Source organism: Limulus polyphemus, unplaced genomic scaffold, assembly GCF_000517525.1.
Source record: "Limulus polyphemus unplaced genomic scaffold, Limulus_polyphemus-2.1.2 Scaffold1216, whole genome shotgun sequence".
Classification (NCBI taxonomy): Eukaryota; Metazoa; Arthropoda; class Merostomata; order Xiphosura; family Limulidae; genus Limulus; species Limulus polyphemus.
Genome location: NW_013666826.1, coordinates 890 through 20,253, shown reverse-complemented (window position 1 = coordinate 20,253; position 19,364 = coordinate 890). Strand labels below are relative to the sequence as shown.

General features: G+C 31.9%; 1 protein-coding gene across 1 annotated transcript in view; it reads right to left on the bottom strand.

Moving 5' to 3' along the window:
• The window catches only part of LOC106462641 (diacylglycerol kinase theta-like), a gene marked incomplete at its 5' end in the record, with an annotated part of 30,552 nt that extends 11,397 nt beyond the window's left edge, over nt 1-19,155 (bottom strand). Inside the window, 12 exons of the mRNA XM_022389957.1 lie at nt 1,137-1,261; nt 6,749-6,933; nt 8,362-8,512; nt 9,483-9,547; nt 11,630-11,655; nt 12,284-12,425; nt 14,520-14,586; nt 14,821-14,915; nt 15,543-15,641; nt 16,536-16,692; nt 17,969-18,100; nt 19,067-19,155. Of these exons, the coding sequence (XP_022245665.1) occupies nt 1,137-1,261; nt 6,749-6,933; nt 8,362-8,512; nt 9,483-9,547; nt 11,630-11,655; nt 12,284-12,425; nt 14,520-14,586; nt 14,821-14,915; nt 15,543-15,641; nt 16,536-16,692; nt 17,969-18,100; nt 19,067-19,155 (1,333 nt within the window). The remainder of the gene's footprint in view (nt 1-1,136; nt 1,262-6,748; nt 6,934-8,361; nt 8,513-9,482; nt 9,548-11,629; nt 11,656-12,283; nt 12,426-14,519; nt 14,587-14,820; nt 14,916-15,542; nt 15,642-16,535; nt 16,693-17,968; nt 18,101-19,066) is intronic.
• Nucleotides 19,156-19,364: the final 209 nt, after the last annotated feature.

The window sequence follows — 19,364 nt, the reverse complement described above, 5'->3', positions numbered from 1 at the left end:
ACACAGCCAAGACAAGTTACTTTGTAAAGACCAAAGGTTAGTTTTATGTTATTTGATACCGTAACATGAGTACATGTGAGCCACGTCATTGTAACTTCTGTATTGTTAGCCAGGCATGGCTGAAAGGTCAATATAATAAAAATAATAAATATATATAAATCTATAATGTTATGAGATTTAAGCTATTTAGTCTAAACATTTCTGTTTTGGAGATATAATTTGTATTTATTTCCTAATTTTTATGGTGGTTGCAAGATTGGTCAAATCTACCGAAACCGTACAGAGATTAATTACTCAAAATAACAGATAAACAGTTTGCCCCCAAAGAAGAAAGGTCCACCTTTCGAAAGTGCTCGGGTTATAGGTTTTTTATTCATTTCCATTCAGATAAAATATAACATTTGCTCTTAAGAAATGTTTGATAACTATCTGGACATTATAACGATTTTGCACATGAAATTTGAAAATTTTCTGATGTATAAAAGTATTTTTATTCTTAAAATGAATATTACTTTGCATGAGAAATAGGCAATATGCGAAAAAGAAAAAAAAAGAAACAAGAAGAACATTGATTTACAAACCTTAAGACTTAATAAAAAAATTTGATATTTTACATCTGAAAGCATTGTAATGTTTACTGATAATCTGGCAAATTTCGTTAACAATCGCTCACTAATTTAAAAGTTATAGCATGAAAACTGTAATGAGCACAAAATGGTTATGAGGTCGATCCCAGGGACTGAGCCTGTGCTGAAAGAATTAACTGATTTAATTATTTTAATTACAGGGTACTACCATTTACGTTTTATAAACTTTGTGCATTAACATACAAGATAGCACAACCAGAAAAACGTTTTGTATGCAAAGTTTTTCCCCTAGTATGTCGTTATAATCATCCAAACAAAATCAAATGCAGTGTCTCACACTGGATCAAAAACTATGTGCTTTATAAAGTACTCAATGCAGCAATTTTAAGCAATATATATAAGCCTTGTTGTTTTGTTGCCACCAGCCAGTTAACTAGAGTAAATACATTACGTAAGACATCTTTATTTGTTTTTGCATATTTTTTTTTTCAGACAGTATTATTTGACATCTGACTCAAACTGCATAAACCAAACAAAAAGTTAACTTACCCTGGCAGAGGCCCACCGTTCTCTAGGTCATACACTTGGTAAGGATTCAGCAACTTTCTGAAGGAGGATAGCAATACTAGTCCCTGACAGCCGCCACTCTTCACATTGACAAACACCAACAATGGCTGAAAACAAAAGAATACCACTAATGAGATGCACTTTCTAAAAAATGTCAAAAAATAAACTCACTGCCAACATCAACACTCTTATTAAACCTTCAAAACTTACACATCATAACTGACAAATGGCACTTCTTAAGCTAACAACCAATGTTGAAAGACATCATTCTTTGAAATACACATCAACAATGGCCAAAAACAAAACAATACCATTAACAAGAGCTGCACTTTCTAAAAAATTACAAAGTCTGTATTAACATCTCCCACTTAGGCATGTTTTTAGTATCAGTCAAGAGCTACCTCTACTAGTAGATACCAATCTCTTCTCACAGAGGGTCAAACAAAGTGAAAAATGTGCTCTCTATTTACAATATTATAGCAACAGTTCTAGTGACTGGTTCAACTAAAAAATCTGATTAATAACTTATCAAAAAATTACATTTTAATTGTACTTGTGAGAAAATCTTCACTGTATGATTCATCATCTTTCTCTTGATTGTCTCTTCTGTCTGTAGCACAAAAGGCAGTTTGTTACGACAGTGGAAGTCACGCAATGTTGGGAGCATGTGCGCTGGAGTTTCTCGAAGGATCATGAATTATCGAGGAACCCTGCGAATGTCCGATTGTTTGCTAGACGCCTGGCGAGAAAAACCAGCGTGATTGAAGAGATAGATTGAAGATACAGATAATTGAGTCAAGCGAACAGTAGGCTCCGTAAGTAAGATGTGTGAATCACTGTGATTTATAGCATGTGTTATAAAGGTTGTTAAGTTTAAAGTGACTGTGAAAATTCTGTGTAATACAAAAAGTTGTGTCGAGAAAGAATAAACTAGTTTTAATCAAGAAGACTTGTATCGCTGAAGTTTCTCGAAAAGAATTTTTACCGGAAATTAACAAACAAGCAGATACGTAACAGAACTTTATATTTATTTAGAAAACTCTAGAGATTACACAAATGAACTACAAAACTGTAAGATGAAAATAATTACTTTTGTTATTGACATGAATATCATCTTTTATCCAGATTGAAGCTTTACTGAGTCATGAAAGCTAGCAAGCTTTTACTAAACATTAGAAGTCTGTTGTATAGAAAAAACATAATTTTATAATAAAGTATTTCTGCTAAAGATTTGTAAATTCAGAGTTACAGTGTGTAAAAATTTCCCTAATTTTGGCTTGGTCAAATTGACCCACTTCATACTTATAGAGCTAACAAAAAACATGTAAGCTACCACAGTATATATAACACTTAATACAATCTTCCCTAACTACATCAAAACTCATTAAAAGCTTGATATCTGATCTAAGTAAATACAACAGATATTACTGTTCAGTCTATAAAATCATCTTGCAGGACAATACAGATAAGTACAGACAAAACTAATTGCTATGAAGATAATAAATAAAAGTAACAAATTTAATGAATAATAAAACTGTACAATAAATGGGGAAAAAAGGCTAATACTCTAATTAAAATGCATCCAAGTTTAAGGTAATACAACTAATACACTAAACAAACTATGAGGCATGTTTAACACAATTAATCCAAGTTTAAGGTAATACAACTAATACACTAAACAAACTATGAGGCATGTTTAACACAATTAATCCAAGTTTAAGGTAATACAACTAATACACTAAACAAACTATGAGGCATGTTTAACACAATTAATCCAAGTTTAAGGTAATACAACTAATACACTAAACAAACTATGAGGCATAATTGTGTTAAACATAGTTTGTTTAGTGTATTAGTTGTATTACCTTAAACTTTGAGTAATTGTGTTAAACACACCTCATAGTTTGTTTAGTGTATTAGTTGTATTACCTTAAACTTTGAGTAATTGTGTTAAACACACCTCATAGTTTGTTTAGTGTATTAGTTGTATTACCTTAAACTTGGATTAATTGTGTTAAACACACCTCACTCAAAGTTTAAGGTAATACAACTAATACACTAAACAAACTATGAGGTGTGTTTAACACAATTAATCCAAGTTTAAGGTAATACAAATCGCACTCTTTATATTAAAAATGATCACTCCTTTTTCCCAGAATGCAGTGTTCTTATGCATTTAATTATAATGTGTGACAATAGTTTGTTGCCTGCATGATCTAAGAAAAACACCTAGGTTGAAGAAGTCTTAATATAAAATGATAAAAGCACTACAGCCAAAGCACTTTGAAATGGTGGACCTTTCTTCTTCAGATGCCAACTTTCGAAAGCATTTGGGTTATAGGAGTTTTATCAATTTATATTAATAGGTTTGTTGCCAATGGCTACGTGTTTTGAATTGAAACATAGCAGTCTAGATGACTTCTGATTTTCTCAATAAATTTTAAGAAACCATACTAACATACAAAGGGAGATTTATAAAAGAAAGTGCTTACAAAACATGCAGGAATTAAACAAAAAATGGTTGGAACAAACCATGATTATGTGTTAGGAGTAACTGAATTGGAAACCCAGCATGTGGCTTGTTTTCCCAAATATAACAAACTAAGAGTATGTGTTAAAAGTTGATTTGTATTACATGATAGTACAGTTTTCTTCCTGTAAAAAAAGCTTTAACAGTTGTAAACCTTTCATTCATTAGAAGTTTTATTCTACTGACATGATATTAACTACCTAAATGTGTCTCCTCCCCCTATTAAGTTGATAAAAAACGCACTAAATTTCTTTCTCTCAAGTTGATAGGAAATCATGATGCAGATACAATATTTATTGTTTACCACAAACAAGTATATATCCATAATATGTATTGAAGGTCAGATGGTACAAACCCAAACTTACCAGTGACCACATCTACAGCCATTTCAGGGAGTTTTGACGAATAGTGGTTCAAGTACTGTGGCTCAAGTTGCAATTATTAGGAGATGAATTTCTAATTGGAATACAGCCGGGCAAAGTTCTAGCCTGTGACGTCAGCCAAAAGAAGTGCTTGACTTGCAAACATTGTGAAAAACTATCACAAAAATCTCCTATTCATCAATGTTGTAGGAACTGGACAGGAAGTAGTAAAGGCATGGAGCCTGATAAAGGAGTAGCAGTGGTCAATAAGGTTGAGGCATGCCTTCATTCTACAGTAATAGATGATGATTTAAGCACAACTGATAGTCTGAAGTCATCCTTAGCCCATGAAATAAGAACATGAAGTTACAGAAGGTATATAATAAAACATTTCATATGAGCCACAGCTGTACGCTCCAGCCAAAAACACAATTTTGTCAAAAGAACGCAATAAGTCTAACAAGGCACTGAAAAGGCACTTTTCTTATGTTGTTAGCCAGAACAAAAATGTTCCTAAAGGGCTGAAGAACAGACTTCAGCAAATCATATCTGATGCATGTGGTGAGCACATCAAATGTGGACATTGTGGCAAAAGTAGAAGGGGAAAATACCAGCACATAAAATCCAGGGGAAGGAAGAACTGAGAAAGGGTCCAAAGAAGGTTGAGCACCTTATATTAAAACAATTTAAATATGCAAATCAGCAAATCTTGTGACAACCACAGCAAATTTAAAGTCATGGTGGAATGTATCAGAACTACATTTTGACATTTGGTAGGTAGTTTGATGCAAATGAAAAATGATTGCTTTTAGGAAGGGTATGTAACAGCCCTTTCTGAAACAAAATATTCAGATCATAATGGTATGTTCAGATTGAGAATTTTGAATTTCCAAGGAGGAGGATATCTCTCATACTTAATGGCAATGGAAAACAAAAAATATGGATCAACTTGGGGATAAGGACCATCCAAAATGAGACCTGCAACAGGATGTACCCTTGCCATGGTAAGTATAGTAAGGTGTCTTATAACAGATGAGAATCTGCAAACACAAAGGTTAGTGGCAAAAGCCATCCATATGCCCCAGGCAACAGTACGCAACATAATCAAGATTATTTTACCATTGCTTACCATACTTGCTAAACCTAATAGGCTAAACTGACGTTTTATGAAATAAAACTCTGAAGCTTTCAAACAAGTTTAATTTGACATAAGAATATTTTCAGGAATGAAAAACATCTAAAGAAATCATTAAAAATTTAGTTTGTTCCTAAGTGTTATAAACTTCCAATTAGAACACTTTTGTTCCCCCCTAAGCTTCAGGAGATTCTGGTAGCCAATATCTTATTATAAACTTCCCATTAGAGCCCATTTGTTCACCCCTAAGCTTCAGGAGACTTGGGTAGCCAATATCTCATTATAAATTTCCCATTAAAACTCTTTTGTTCACCCCTAAGGTTCAGGAGCTTCAGGTAGCTAATATCTCGATAAACCACATATTACTGTTCAAACCACTGTATGTACTCTACATTAATTGATATAGGTAGATTATAATCTCTTCTATACAGATATTTTGATCAATTGTCTCCAGCTATTTTCAAAGCTGTACTTCATTAGTAACTGTTCAGACAACTTGCTATGATATATAATAAAAGGGTTGCAATGAAGGGCTGTACTAATAACACTGTATAGTCAAAAACAAAACCTACATCATTATATTTTCAAGAGATGAGAGTTTTTTTAGCAAATACAAACTTATACTATGAGATAGGCAAAATAAAAACAATAATGTCTAATTTACAAGCTATATTCAGAGCTGCATAGAAATGAAAGTTGGAATATTTTTTCATTTTTCTTTGTAAATTATACTAAACAAATGTGACACCATGACATAATATGAATTTTAAAATTTTAAAATGCAGGCCTTGTGCATTTGACATCTCACATACACCCACTACTTATGATAGGAATAATTACCTTTATCTATTCATTTCTCTTTTAATATCTACGAGCTTAGTTTCTATGGTGATAAATCACCTCAAGGGTATTAGTACTTTGATCTACAAAAACCATATTGTATCTTCTTACTGCAGTCAGACAAAGTGTTTTAAGCAAGTCTTGTTCAACAGTTAAGATGTATTACCTTATATAATTACCAACATAATACAGCTATCAGAATACAATGTAATGACAGTTCACTTGAGTCAACATCCAGGCCTCTGTTCCTATATCATGAGCACCTCAAAAATAATTACTGGGACAAATTTGACTTGTCTGACTCATTCTGCCAGATTGTGAAATAAAGTATCAACACTAAGCTGAACGATTTGTTTATTTCAAATAATCGAAAGAAAATCTCTGGCATGCTTTTGTTGAAGTTCACCTGAATTTCAGGGGAATGAAGTTTATTACTAGTTTGTATACAGTTATCAAAATATTCATGTTTAAGATATTTGTTTGAAAGGATTTATCTAATAAGAATATCTGGAAGAAGTCCACTTGTCTGATTCAAACTTATTTTCAAAGTAATTATGAATGTAGCAAACATTTCATGGAGAGTTGTATACTGATGGACAACTAAAACAAATATAGAATTAAAACTAGTATTTTTCTATAGATGCAACTCTTTAATTTCTTATGAAGAAAGGATTCCCAAGGTAAGAAAACATGCTATATTTTGATTATTCTGACAAGCTTCACTTACCCTAATTCCTGGTGGAATCATCTCTGAGGTAATATTTGGTAGGAGGAGAACTAGAAGGTTCTTATCATCAAAACTGCATTCTCTCAACATGTAGAAGGTTTTCACTGCTATGTCTGCGTTGTCATAAGAAACAATCAGTGAACCATATTCATAGTAGATCGGCCCAATCTGTTTGAACCTGTAAGCTGTTAGGAATTAAAAAACAAACATAAGAAACAGACCTCCAACAGCTGAAAAAATAAACACATTTAATGTTTCTCAAAGTTTTAATCATGATGTTCTTCTCTAAGTCTGTATATTACGTATATACATGTGTGTTTTAAAGACATTATTTTACAAACCTATACATTTCTATATGAAGCTTGTGCTACATGCACTTATAAAATAAACATTTAGTTCTATATCAGTACAAATGTTATAAAAATAACACTAACATGTTTCAGTTCCAAGGTGAGTAAAAATGAAAATTGTTAAACAAACGAACTGTTAAGCAGGTTATCATGATTTAGTAGCTAACATACTAGAGAAGAATGGCATGTTCACTGCAGGTTATCATGATGTAGTAGCTAACATCCTAAAGAAGAATGGCATGTTCACAGCAGGTTATCATGATTTAGTAGCTAACATACTAGTGAAGAATAGCATGTTCACAGCAGGTTATCATGATGTAGTAGCTAACATACTAGAGAAGAATGGCATGTTCACAGCAGGTTATCATGATTTACCATTCTTCTCTAGTATGTTAGCTACAACCTGCAGTGAACATGCCATTCTTCTCTAGTATGTTAGCTACTAAATCATGATAACCTGCTGTGAACATGCCATTCTTCTTTTGGATGTTAGCTACTACATCATGATAACCTGCTGTGAACATGATCATGATTTAGTAGCTAATATACTAGAGAATACCGACTTTTCTCAATAACACTTATCATCATCTTTCAGTAGCTGGTATTTTAAAGAATGACATACTCAATAAATTATAGTCATGTTTTGGTAGTCTGACGTCATTTCAGTGAAGGATGACATATTCAGTAACAGTTACAGTCATTTTTGTTCCTGAGATTTAATGTTCTCAACAACAGTTAACATCATCTTTTAGTGAAGATAACAGTCAACATCGTGTTTCAATAGCTGACATTCTGATGAAAAATTATGTACTCAATAATTTATCATCGTGTTTCAGTAAGTGAAATTTCAAAACTTACTTGATAAGAATATGATGGCAAACTCAAAGACAGTTATCACCATCACAACATGGCAGTTTTCACAATCATGGCATTATTTCATTTGATATTTATATGTTTAGAAACTAAAATTTCAAATTGTTTGTTAATTTAACCAACTCTCTATTAAATGTACTGAGTAAAAGTATTAACTATGTTCAGCATAATAGCCATCAGACATTTGAATTATCATCAACATTAAAGAGGTGGGTAAAGAAGATGGTACCTCATGTTGTACTTCGTATCATTTCATCTACATCAAACATCTTCTCTACAAGATCTTTACACAAGAATAAACATACTAAAATATGATTACGTTATCTTTGATACACTTTGTTACTAAATGACAACTAACATAACGGTAGAAATAGAAGTAGTGGTACCCACGTTTGCCCAACATATTAATGAGAATCTTTTCATATTGTCTTTGCGAAAGATTGGGAGGGAGGTTTCCAATAAACAGTGCTACTGTGGTGTTAGAAGATTCATCTTTCTGCTGAAGGTAAAACCTTGTCAAGCTCATCTCTCTGATAGATTCCTGGAAGACAAATAAGAATATATACGAGAGCATTTCACAACACTTTTAGCTATGAGAGATGAAACATAAACAAGCTGAGCTTCCAACATAACCAAGTATCCCTGGTTTATCTTAAGTTAAATTTCTACGTGTAGTATTTATATCTGAAATTACACCTAATCCTAACTGTATTTCCCAGCTTATGGATATTTATAAAATTTAAATTTAAAATGCACCTAATTTTATTATTAAATGTGAAGTTCCTGTTTGAAATCAGATTTATTTTGATTAACTCATTAATTAAATATAATTCCTAAATGTAAGGTTATTCAATATTCATATCTAATCTAATCCTAACTACATTCTTTAATGTAGATTTATTCAATGTTTAAAGTCCATGCTTACTCTGAATAAATTCCTAGACCTAGAATTATTGTGTTTTCATTACAGACTCAGCAAAGTTCCTCGAATTTTTCTCTTTTAAATCAAACGTATCCTGGCTATACTACTAGACCAACAGTTATTTCTAAGTCCAGAATTATCCTGACTATATTTATATATCAACAGTTACTCCATTTTAAGACCACACTACTATACTATAAGACCAACAGTTATTTCTAAGTCCAGAATTAATAACTGTTGGTCTAGTAGTATAGCAGTGTGGTCTTAAAATGGAGTAACTGTTGGTTTATAAATATAGTCAGGATCTAAGTCCAGAATTTTCCTGACTATATTTATAAACCAACAGTTACTCCATTTTAAGACCACACTGCTATACTACTAGACCAACAGTTATTTCTAAGTCCAGAATTATCCTGACTATATTTATAAACCAATAGTTACTCCATTTTAAGATCACACTGCTATACTACTAGACCAACAGTTATTCTAAGTCCAAAGTTATCCTGACTATATTTCTAAACCAACAATTACTCCATTTTAAGTCTATACTCCTAGACCAATAGTTATTCTATTTTAAGTCCATACTTACCCTGGCTATATTCCTAAGAAGTTCCCATGGGCACTCCTGATTGTCCATAATCCTTTCGTGAACAGCTAAAAAAAACAATTAGATATTATTGTACTATCAACTATAATGTGCTTTATTTAGAGTCAACTTGCACAATCCATTTTATGGACTACATTTTCAATTTACTCTCATATTTCTGTTCAAATTCACTTCATTCTGCCCTTCAGGTGGCTTAGTGAAAATTATATAACTTCTGTTTCCTTTAATAAGCTATTATAGAATAGTATTATAACCTAGTTCAGTGAGTTAACTCACCATACACTTAAAATGTTATAATCTGTGAATTAGCTGCCACAGAGATTGAAAGACAGAACTATAAGTGATGCAAAAATTACAAAGCTACAGAGAAATAACAATTTTGTTGAGATGTTAGGAAATCTACCTTAATAAGGAGTTAAAGCCTGAACTTTTGATGAGGAATTAAACCTTGAACGTTTGGCTCATATTGGCATTGCGAGGTCAATGTTCCCAGGGTTCAACATGCACACGGCTAAAACCAATCCTAACCTATTAGAATCCTCCCACTGAAATAAGGCTTTTCCTAAATCTCTAAGCACAACCTTGCACTTTTATGCCATACACACACACAACAATGTAATGTGGCAACTCCAACGTGGCCAATCACTGAGACAAACAGATGGTTTGATTCATCATCGGCTCAGTGTGCAGGGTGGGATGACCATTAGCTGAGCACCAGTATAACAAGTCAGGATGTTAAGAAACCGTCCCTGATGTAGGCTTAAGCCCTCAAGTCTTGGTTGACATTAAGCTATCAGGATTCAAGACCCAAGCAGATAACCCCATTACAAGTCATATTATTACAGTTCTACCAGTGACACACTATAACTTACTGATAATCTGTTATATATATTATTCAGAAGCTGCTGATGTTGAAATGAATACACAGCAAAAACAATATAGAAAATGGTTTCAAACACAAATCCTAACTTTATAAAAAAATATATATATCTTAGAAAAACTAGTTCATTCCTATAGTGAATATTTAGGAAATATAAATGATTATTATTAGTGATCCAACTTGTGTACCTTCGATATGTTGTCCATGATTGCAGAAATTACCTGAGTATATCATATATATCATGCTGGGTATGTCATATATATCATGCTGGGTATGTCATATATATCATGCTGGGTATATCATGTATATCATGCTGGATATGTCATATATATCATGCTGGGTATATCATATATATCATGCTGGGTATATCATATATATCATGCTGGGTATAGAAATAACTGTGTTTTAATCTATGGTGTTTTTTTAAAACATACTCTTGTTGAAATAACTGTGTTTTAATGTATGGTGTTTGCATCTTTTTTAAAAAAAATCTTGATGAACTAGTTTTACATTGCATTTATCATCATTTCCTGTAAAAAATGATTTAATCTATTACTAGCTTATAGAGCAAGAAGGAAAAACAATATTTTTTTTTTATCTTTGTAGTGTAACAGAAACTTATGTTACTGTTTCTGTGACTGCTGACTCAAGCGTAGAAGAAATAATGGTGCAAGCCTTAGAAAAACTTGATCTTGATTCAACTGACATGAATAGGTTTCGTTTAAATGAAGTTTCTCTTGATAGAGGCTGTAAGTTTATCTTTGTAAGATCTACCAAATCTGTTGTATAGATTATTGATTTTCTATATAATTGTATTAATTGAAAGAAGTTTTAATGTATGGTGTTTTTTTAAAACATACTCTTAGTACAGTTATTTCACTAAGAGTATGTTTTAAAAAAACACCATACATTAAAACACAGTTATTTCACTAAGAGTATGTTTAAAAAAACACCATAGATTAAAACACAATTATTTCAACAAGAGTATGTTTAAAAAAAACACCATAGATTAAAACACAATTATTTCAACAAGAGTATGTTTAAAAAAAACACCATAGATTAAAACACAATTATTTCAACAAGAGTATGTTTAAAAAAAACACCATAGATTAAAACACAGTTATTTCACTAAGAGTATGTTTTTATCCTGTATTGAATTGGATATTACTGTAATATTTTGGAGAAAGATGAAATTAGTTTTTTTTTCACAATAAAAGAAACTTGTTTTTACTTTAAGAATTTTCTTCACAGTTAACCATATACCATGAAATTATCCTACAAGAATAATAAGTTAAATGGATAAAAATTCCAATGACAGAATTTTAAATCCCTGTGCTATACATGGACTGCCAATTAACAATAAAAATACAATACAGAATTGACTTGAGCAGAATAGTGCATGTACAAGCATGGTATTGACATTATTCAAGAAATAACAGACTGATAATAGCAATTTATTACGAAACTTTTATCACCCCAAGGTGCAATAAGACAAGATTTATCTTGTTAAGCTACCTTTGGGACTCTATATGTGAAATTTTAAGTGAGTGATGAGTAACTCAAACAAAAATGTATGTTCTTGAAAGAAAATAAGTTGAAAACTTGACTGCTTTATTATCTTTTCTCAATTCAAATGTTCTACCAAGAAAATATGCATATTTTAAGAAGTCATCATGAAAACACGAAACATAACTTTTTTTTGGGGGGGGGGGGTGATAAAATTAGTTTTCTTAAAGAATTAAATGTTACTTGATACCTAAAGAAGAACACATATTATACACAGGCAGACTGAAAAATCATGTTGAAACTACTGTGGCATGTAAAGAATTCCCCCTCCCTTTTTTTTTACATGAAAGCACAAAACATCCATGAAAAAGAGTATGGAAGAATGTGACACACATACCCTAAGTTACCAAGATAGATCCTTATAGATCCCTTCTCTGGATCTGGTGGACGATAGCGCAACAACATAGCCGGTCTCTTTCCTTCTCGCCGGATTAAGCTCTGCACTGGCAGGAAGTCCCCAAGTTCCTTTTCATTGGGATCTAACACACAAAAAATAACTCATATCACAATAACATATATCAGTAAATGAAATAAGCGACTGTAAACAAGTTATATTTTTCTTCTTACAGAGTGCTGTGATTAATAATGAACATTTGTTCAGTATTACAGCCAGATGGAAATATATCAAAGATATGCCAAAGCAAAAATCAGAATGAAATGTGCTGATAAAAAAATTACAGTTACATCCTTATATCAACACAGAATATTTTTTGACTTATCCACTTCTAAAGTGAATAAAGCAAAATTAAGACCACTGTGAAAAGTCTAATTCAGTTATTTGTACTGTCTGATACTTGACTATGTTCCTCTTAAAAAAAGATATCAAACAATGCTTACTTTACACATTTGTATCAGCAACAAATGAATTGTATATGTATTCTTTCTAAGCTTTGAACTGAATTTTCAAGACTTGGCAAAGAATAAGAATTAATTACTTTAATATTTTCACAAATCGGAGTTTTAAAATTTCATTTCTGAGAGGTAACATAAGATCATTTGAACCATCTCAGTCATCCTGTTTTTCTATTACCACCCTATTTCAAACTACATAAAAAACATTTTTTTTATATCCAACCCTGATCTCTTAAATACTAATTCAATCTCCTCTTAAACTCTTTCACTGATGTAGCTTCTACCACACCTGAAAGCCAACTAATCCATTAGAAAAAATAAACACTGCCTTAAGCAGAGTAATGTCCAAGTTATCCATAACTTAAATCAGTCTTATTGCCTGCATGTTTTGTGAAAATGTTATCTAGATTTATCGATCCAAAACTTCTTCTAACTTCCTGCCACCAAACATTTTCGCCCTTTCAGCCTTGGGGGCATTATAATTTGACAGTCAAACCCACTATTTGTTGGAAAAAAGTAGCCCAAGAGTTGGCAGTGTGGTGTTGACTAGCTGCCTTCCCCCTGGTCTATCACTTCTAAATTAGGGATGGCTAGCACAGATAGCCCTCAAGTAGTTTTGTGCGAAATTCGAAACAAACCTTCTCTAACACTGTTAAAAACCTCAATTGTGATTTCACTTGAGTATTTCTATTCAGCAAAAAATATGTCAACTTATCCCAAACCTATAATCAACTTGGTAGCTCTCACCTGAATGACCTTCAATAACTTGGTATACTTTTGTTTATACTATATAAAAACATTAGGCAGACTCAATTTTATTATTTACCATATCCAAGCATCTCTCAATTTTCCACCATCTACCCACTTTGTTTAATCCTCAAGTTTTTCTTCCAACTCCTTATAATTCCGTATATATGTTTTATCATTTCATTTTTCTTTACAAAGATTTATATTCTCTCTGTTCCTACTTTATCTATTTTGCCTCTAATTTGATCACACTGCCACACCTTATTCTTGCTATAGTTGAAATTGTTTTTCAATCTTCTTTTGATGCTGTATATCCTTCAATCCCTCCCATCCCCGAAAATGAGAAACATAATGCTTTCTTTATTCATTCAACATATGTATATTAATTTCTTATTCACTTCACAATATCACACTCCTCCCCCACTCCCCTTGAAAATATTTCTGCATACACCTATGCATTGATCATCATCAGTCATAAAGAACCATAAACTTTCCCTCCTCTATTTAGTTCTTGATTTTGTGATTTTATCTGCCATGGATACCCCATACCTTTTTTCTCCTCCAAATCACATTCTTGGACTTGTTCTTTTTTTAATCTCTCACCAATACTATATATTTTCCTTCCTGCAATAATTCCTCTAATTTTACTTCAATTTCCTCTATCATTTCCTTGTTCTTTCATTTTCTGTATTTTATTGAAATTCCTCTCGCATCTTTCTCCAGCCTATCTTCTTTTAACTCTTATTATGTGACATCCTTTATTCTCCCTTACTCTCTGCCCACTCACACTTGCTATTCAGTTTTCTTTTAATATTGATAAAAGAAAGAGATTTAAAAAAAAAAGCTTGATTCTTCTAAATCAAAAAAAAAGTAAAGTGACATTGAGAATTTTAGAGATAGGATCTTTATTTATTTTCTGTTATCAAAACCACAATATGTAGACAATTTAGTTTCATCCAGGATTCTGAACTTACCAAAAACATCTATCAGGTAGTAATTGTTTGGATCATCATGGATGTGGAATGCTCTTAGTGCTGCTCCCTGGAAATAAAACACAAAAACACACTATTATAGCTGTTTAGCATTTAAATTTCCATGCCTAATTAGTTTTAAAACTGCTGATGTAAAATCTTCCTAATTTTCAATAAGTTTTCAAAACCTTAAGTTGTAAGTTCCAATAAAATTACAAAAACTAAGGGAAATGGAAAAACGTTTTCTTTTAAAAAAACAGCTCGGTTACTAAAAAGATGCTTTCACTTGATAAACAACACATACGATGACTTGTTCCCTCGTTGCTTTTTGAGAAATACTGATTGTCCTATATGCCGACCTTTTCATTGACGAATTTCCATCGTATACCTTAATTAGTTCTGATGAAAGAAAAAAAAAAGAAAATTACTTCTTCATGAGCAAACAGTTTATATATCATTATAACGATAAAATAAACTAAAAACTAAATGAAAGTCGTGTGTCCTAATCTCAGTCTCGCTCTTGAGTTAATGCTTATGCAGCGCGACAACTTCTCAGGAAAAAAATAAAATCAACTATTAGTATTAATATCATAGCAAGCTACCTACAGAAATCAGATATAAAGATATATATACCTAGTACTGAGTATAGCTAACTTAATATAATGTTCAAACAATACTACTTATATTGATTAGAATGCACTGTTTCATCAGTTGTGTACCCTCGCTATTAATGATATTTTTTGGATGTAAACCCAGTAACATTTCATAAAGTTCAGCCAGCTCAAGCATGTTAAGTTAGTCTTAAATCCATATAGTAAGCAAACAATGCAAAATAATCATAAGCTCAAAACAATAATAAAAAATAAAAGTAGATATATTGAATATTCTAATAAACAGTGTGTGTGTTCACACTGCAGTAAGAGTTATACTAGGCTCAGCCAGCTTAGTATGTAATAAATAATTTAAATGAAACTCAACTTGTTACATATTAAAGCTGATAAATTCTGTACATGTGGTAGAACTTGCCTTCTACTCGGTCTTTTTCCTTTGGCGATGGATAATCATCAAATTCTTTGTTTTTCATGTCTCCGCTGGAGGAAATTTCTTCTGATATACTTCGTGCAGCTAGGGATGAAACACAAACAAAAAATCCTTTACAAAACATTGTGTAACAAATCAATTTCTTTGAATTTGATAAGCAGTTAATCTTTTTTTTTTCATATTTTTATGTTTTTTTATGAAAATCCTCAGACTCAATGACATTTTTTTGGCTGAAAATAGCTCATCATACAAAGGTAACCTCACCAGGTCACATCTGTAAAAATGTCGATTTTATGAATTTTACTTTATGAAGAAACCATTAAGACATAATTTAATTTTGCAGTCAGTGGTCAAAGTGGTTTGATCAAAGTGCATGAGTTGATCATTTTCCTGAAATCCAAAACATCAGCCATTCACTGATTTAGGTGCTATATATATTTACGTACACAGAAGGTTCCCATCTTGATGGGTACTGAGCAGATACAGTAAATAAAAAGCATTGGTAGGAATGTTTATCACAGAAAGCTTGATTCAAACACTTACGGGAGCTTAGGTTTAGGTTTAGTTTCATCAGACAACATATCTGAGGTAATGTATAACTATTATTTTTTTATACATTAGAGAACTTAAGGCATACTGAACAGTCTCACTTAACAACATAATGATAAGTAAACAAGTTCTGAACATTTTGTATAAAATATGATCAAGACCTGGATGCTGTAAGTTCAAAAATATTGCAAAATAAAATATTGCTTTAAAATATTTGACTCCCTTGGTGAGCATAAATGAAAACTTTTGACACTTTAAATATGAAACCATGTGGTTTAAAGGATATGAAACTAACAGTTCTATAACAGGTTCAAATTACATGATCATACAGCATCTTCAATACCTCCTGAAGGTAAAATAGCAAACCAAACCTTAGTACAGGCAATCATAAGAGTTTAGATATGAAATGAGAGAACTAGAAAGGCTTACGAGACATGGTCTCTCTCCTTTTGGTTTGAACCCCCATTATAGTCTCCAGAGGTACATATGTGCGTGGAATGCTAACACAACTCGGTGGAAGCATGATGCTAGCCAAGCATCCAAAGTTACACTCAACTGGAAGGTTCTTGTAACAAGTGGCATGGGCCTGACAGAAAAAGTCACATTCTAAATGTACATACAATCTTAGGTTTTACAAAAGTACTAATGCTAATACTGGTCTTACGTTTTACAAAAGTACTAATGCTAATACTGGTCTTAGGTTTTACAAAAGTACTAATGCTAATACTAGTCTTAGGTTTTACAAAAGTACTAATGCTAATACTGGTCTTAGGTTTTACAAAAGTACTAATGCTAATACTAGTCTTAGGTTTTACAAAAGTACTAATGCTAATACTGGTCTTAGGTTTTACAAAAGTACTAATACTAATACTGGTCTTAGGTTTTACAAAAGTACTAATGCTAATACTGGTCTTATGTTTTACAAAAGTACTAATGGTAATACTGGACTTAACTTGCTCCTTTGACAGTTAATTACAAGATTATTTACCTTTTAGTTGATTTTATTACAGTAGAGACTTTATAATAAATAATGCAGACGATGATGATGTTATAATGTTGAAACATATAGAGTCAACTTTTTGGAAGCGTATACTGGCCTTCATTAAAAAGATTTCCAACTGTGTACCCATATTAGTGTTGTGTGTTATTTATTATTTTAACTTCATACATAATACTTATACACATTCTATCAAAATAATAAGATCTAAGGTCTTTTCAGTACAATGTATCTAAGTTGCATCATTGCTGTTATGTTTTTTTTACCAGTTTCCACCACTAAATACTCTTTATATTTCACTAGAACTACCCAAATTTTGTTTCCTTTCTTCTACATTAAAAAACAAATGTTTTTCCTTATCTAATATAAGTAGTCTAGTCTTGATCACCAAAGCAATAATAACCCTTATTAAGCCTCAAATATGTACTTGTAACCAACCCATCTGCTTAAAACTTAATACTTTACAGGTCAACACAAACTTGTTAACATCTGTGTTTATGTATAACACTGATAATTTCAGTACAACATTTTACAAGAAAGTAAAGCAGTTGCTCCTGAGAGTGCACAACTAAAATTTGGAGTATATTTTCATCTTTTATATATATAATTGGAGCAGAAATGGTGATTTTTCAATAGCAGCTACAATAAAATTAGAAGTAGAGAAAGAATTCTTACAAGAAGATATACAAACACATTTGGTAGTATTACACTATACAAAGAATACAGATATTCCATTGCTAACAGTAGATAATTATAAAATGGCTCAGTAAAGAATTACACAGTTGATAGATTTCATGTGGCTCGAAGCTTAAACGCATGTTATTTTCTTACGAGAAAATACAGATAAAATGATCTGAGGACTCACCGTCAGACCACACCACTCACACCTTATGCCAGAGAGACATTCGACCGACCAGCACGTTTTCTTACAGAAGTGGCACTTGGAGTTTCCTGGTAAGTTACCTTCCCGCCAGTGATGAAACTGAGTTACAGAAGGCTGCCAAAGTTTGGAGTTTTAAATAGTTGCATCATTTTGTCAATTAAAGAAAGTTACAGAGAGATGCCAAAGATAATTCATATACATCATTAATAAAATTTACAAATTTTGATGGATACAAAAATGTTAAAAGACTTGATCTGCTGCAAAAGGTGTATAATGCTATTAACACATTGTACCTCACACCACAAACTGACATGATGTTATTAACACATTGTATCTCACATGTCAGTTTGTGGCTCTAATTGTAATTTTTGTAACTTTTTATGTTATTTTGGAATAGTGGTCATTTAATTGTCCAGTTTGTAACTCACATTTTTTCATCATACACAGAATCATGGTGATTAAACTTCACTAGAAATGCTATGAAGGAGATGTTAGGAAATATCTAATACTCATTGTTTCAAAGAAATTGGTGCCTTTTCTTAACTTTCAATTGTTTAGTAAATCATCAGTAATTTGTTATTTTATAAATCACTTCATTTATTTTATGCTTTTTGGCAGCTCATTCACATCTGATGTAGCTGCTGTATTGTCATATTTTCACATGTATAATGTGAAAAATCTATAAAATACTGCATAGTTGATGAAAAGAACTTTTTCTAATGTCATTTTGTTCTTACTGTTCAGAAGAAAGGCGGTAGTAGTACTGGGGTTATCCCTTCAATACTTTCAACAATCTGGTATATACTTAGCTATAAGAATAAGTGATATTATACTGAAGATGGCCACATATGTTAATAGCATCATGTCAGTTTGTGGTGTGAGGTACAATGTGTTAATAGCATCATGTCAGTTTGTTGTGTGAGGAACAATTGTAATAACATCATGTCAGTTTGTACTTAATAGATATGACTGAAATAAAGAAAAACTACTCCAGCACGATAAGTAACACACATGAGCAGGAGCTCACAGTGTAAAATATACTTTAGTCTAAAAGCATCTAAACATCAGAACAATTCTTACGAGATTTCTACTAGATGGATACGTGGCACATTCTTTACAGTTCGCAACACTGAAGTCGTGGCACTCAATATGAACACAGTACTCACAAACTGAAAAAAAAACATATACAAAAACACATTGTTGTATACAAACAATGAAAGAAGTATGCACAAAATTTAAAATGCTTCACATAAACTACTGGGTATACTGCATTACAAAATAGAGGTTTACATACACTATCTGACTGTTTAAGAACTGCCCAAAATTTTGTATAAAGAAAAGTTTGCTTATTGATAAACTTGCCTATAATATCTTATAT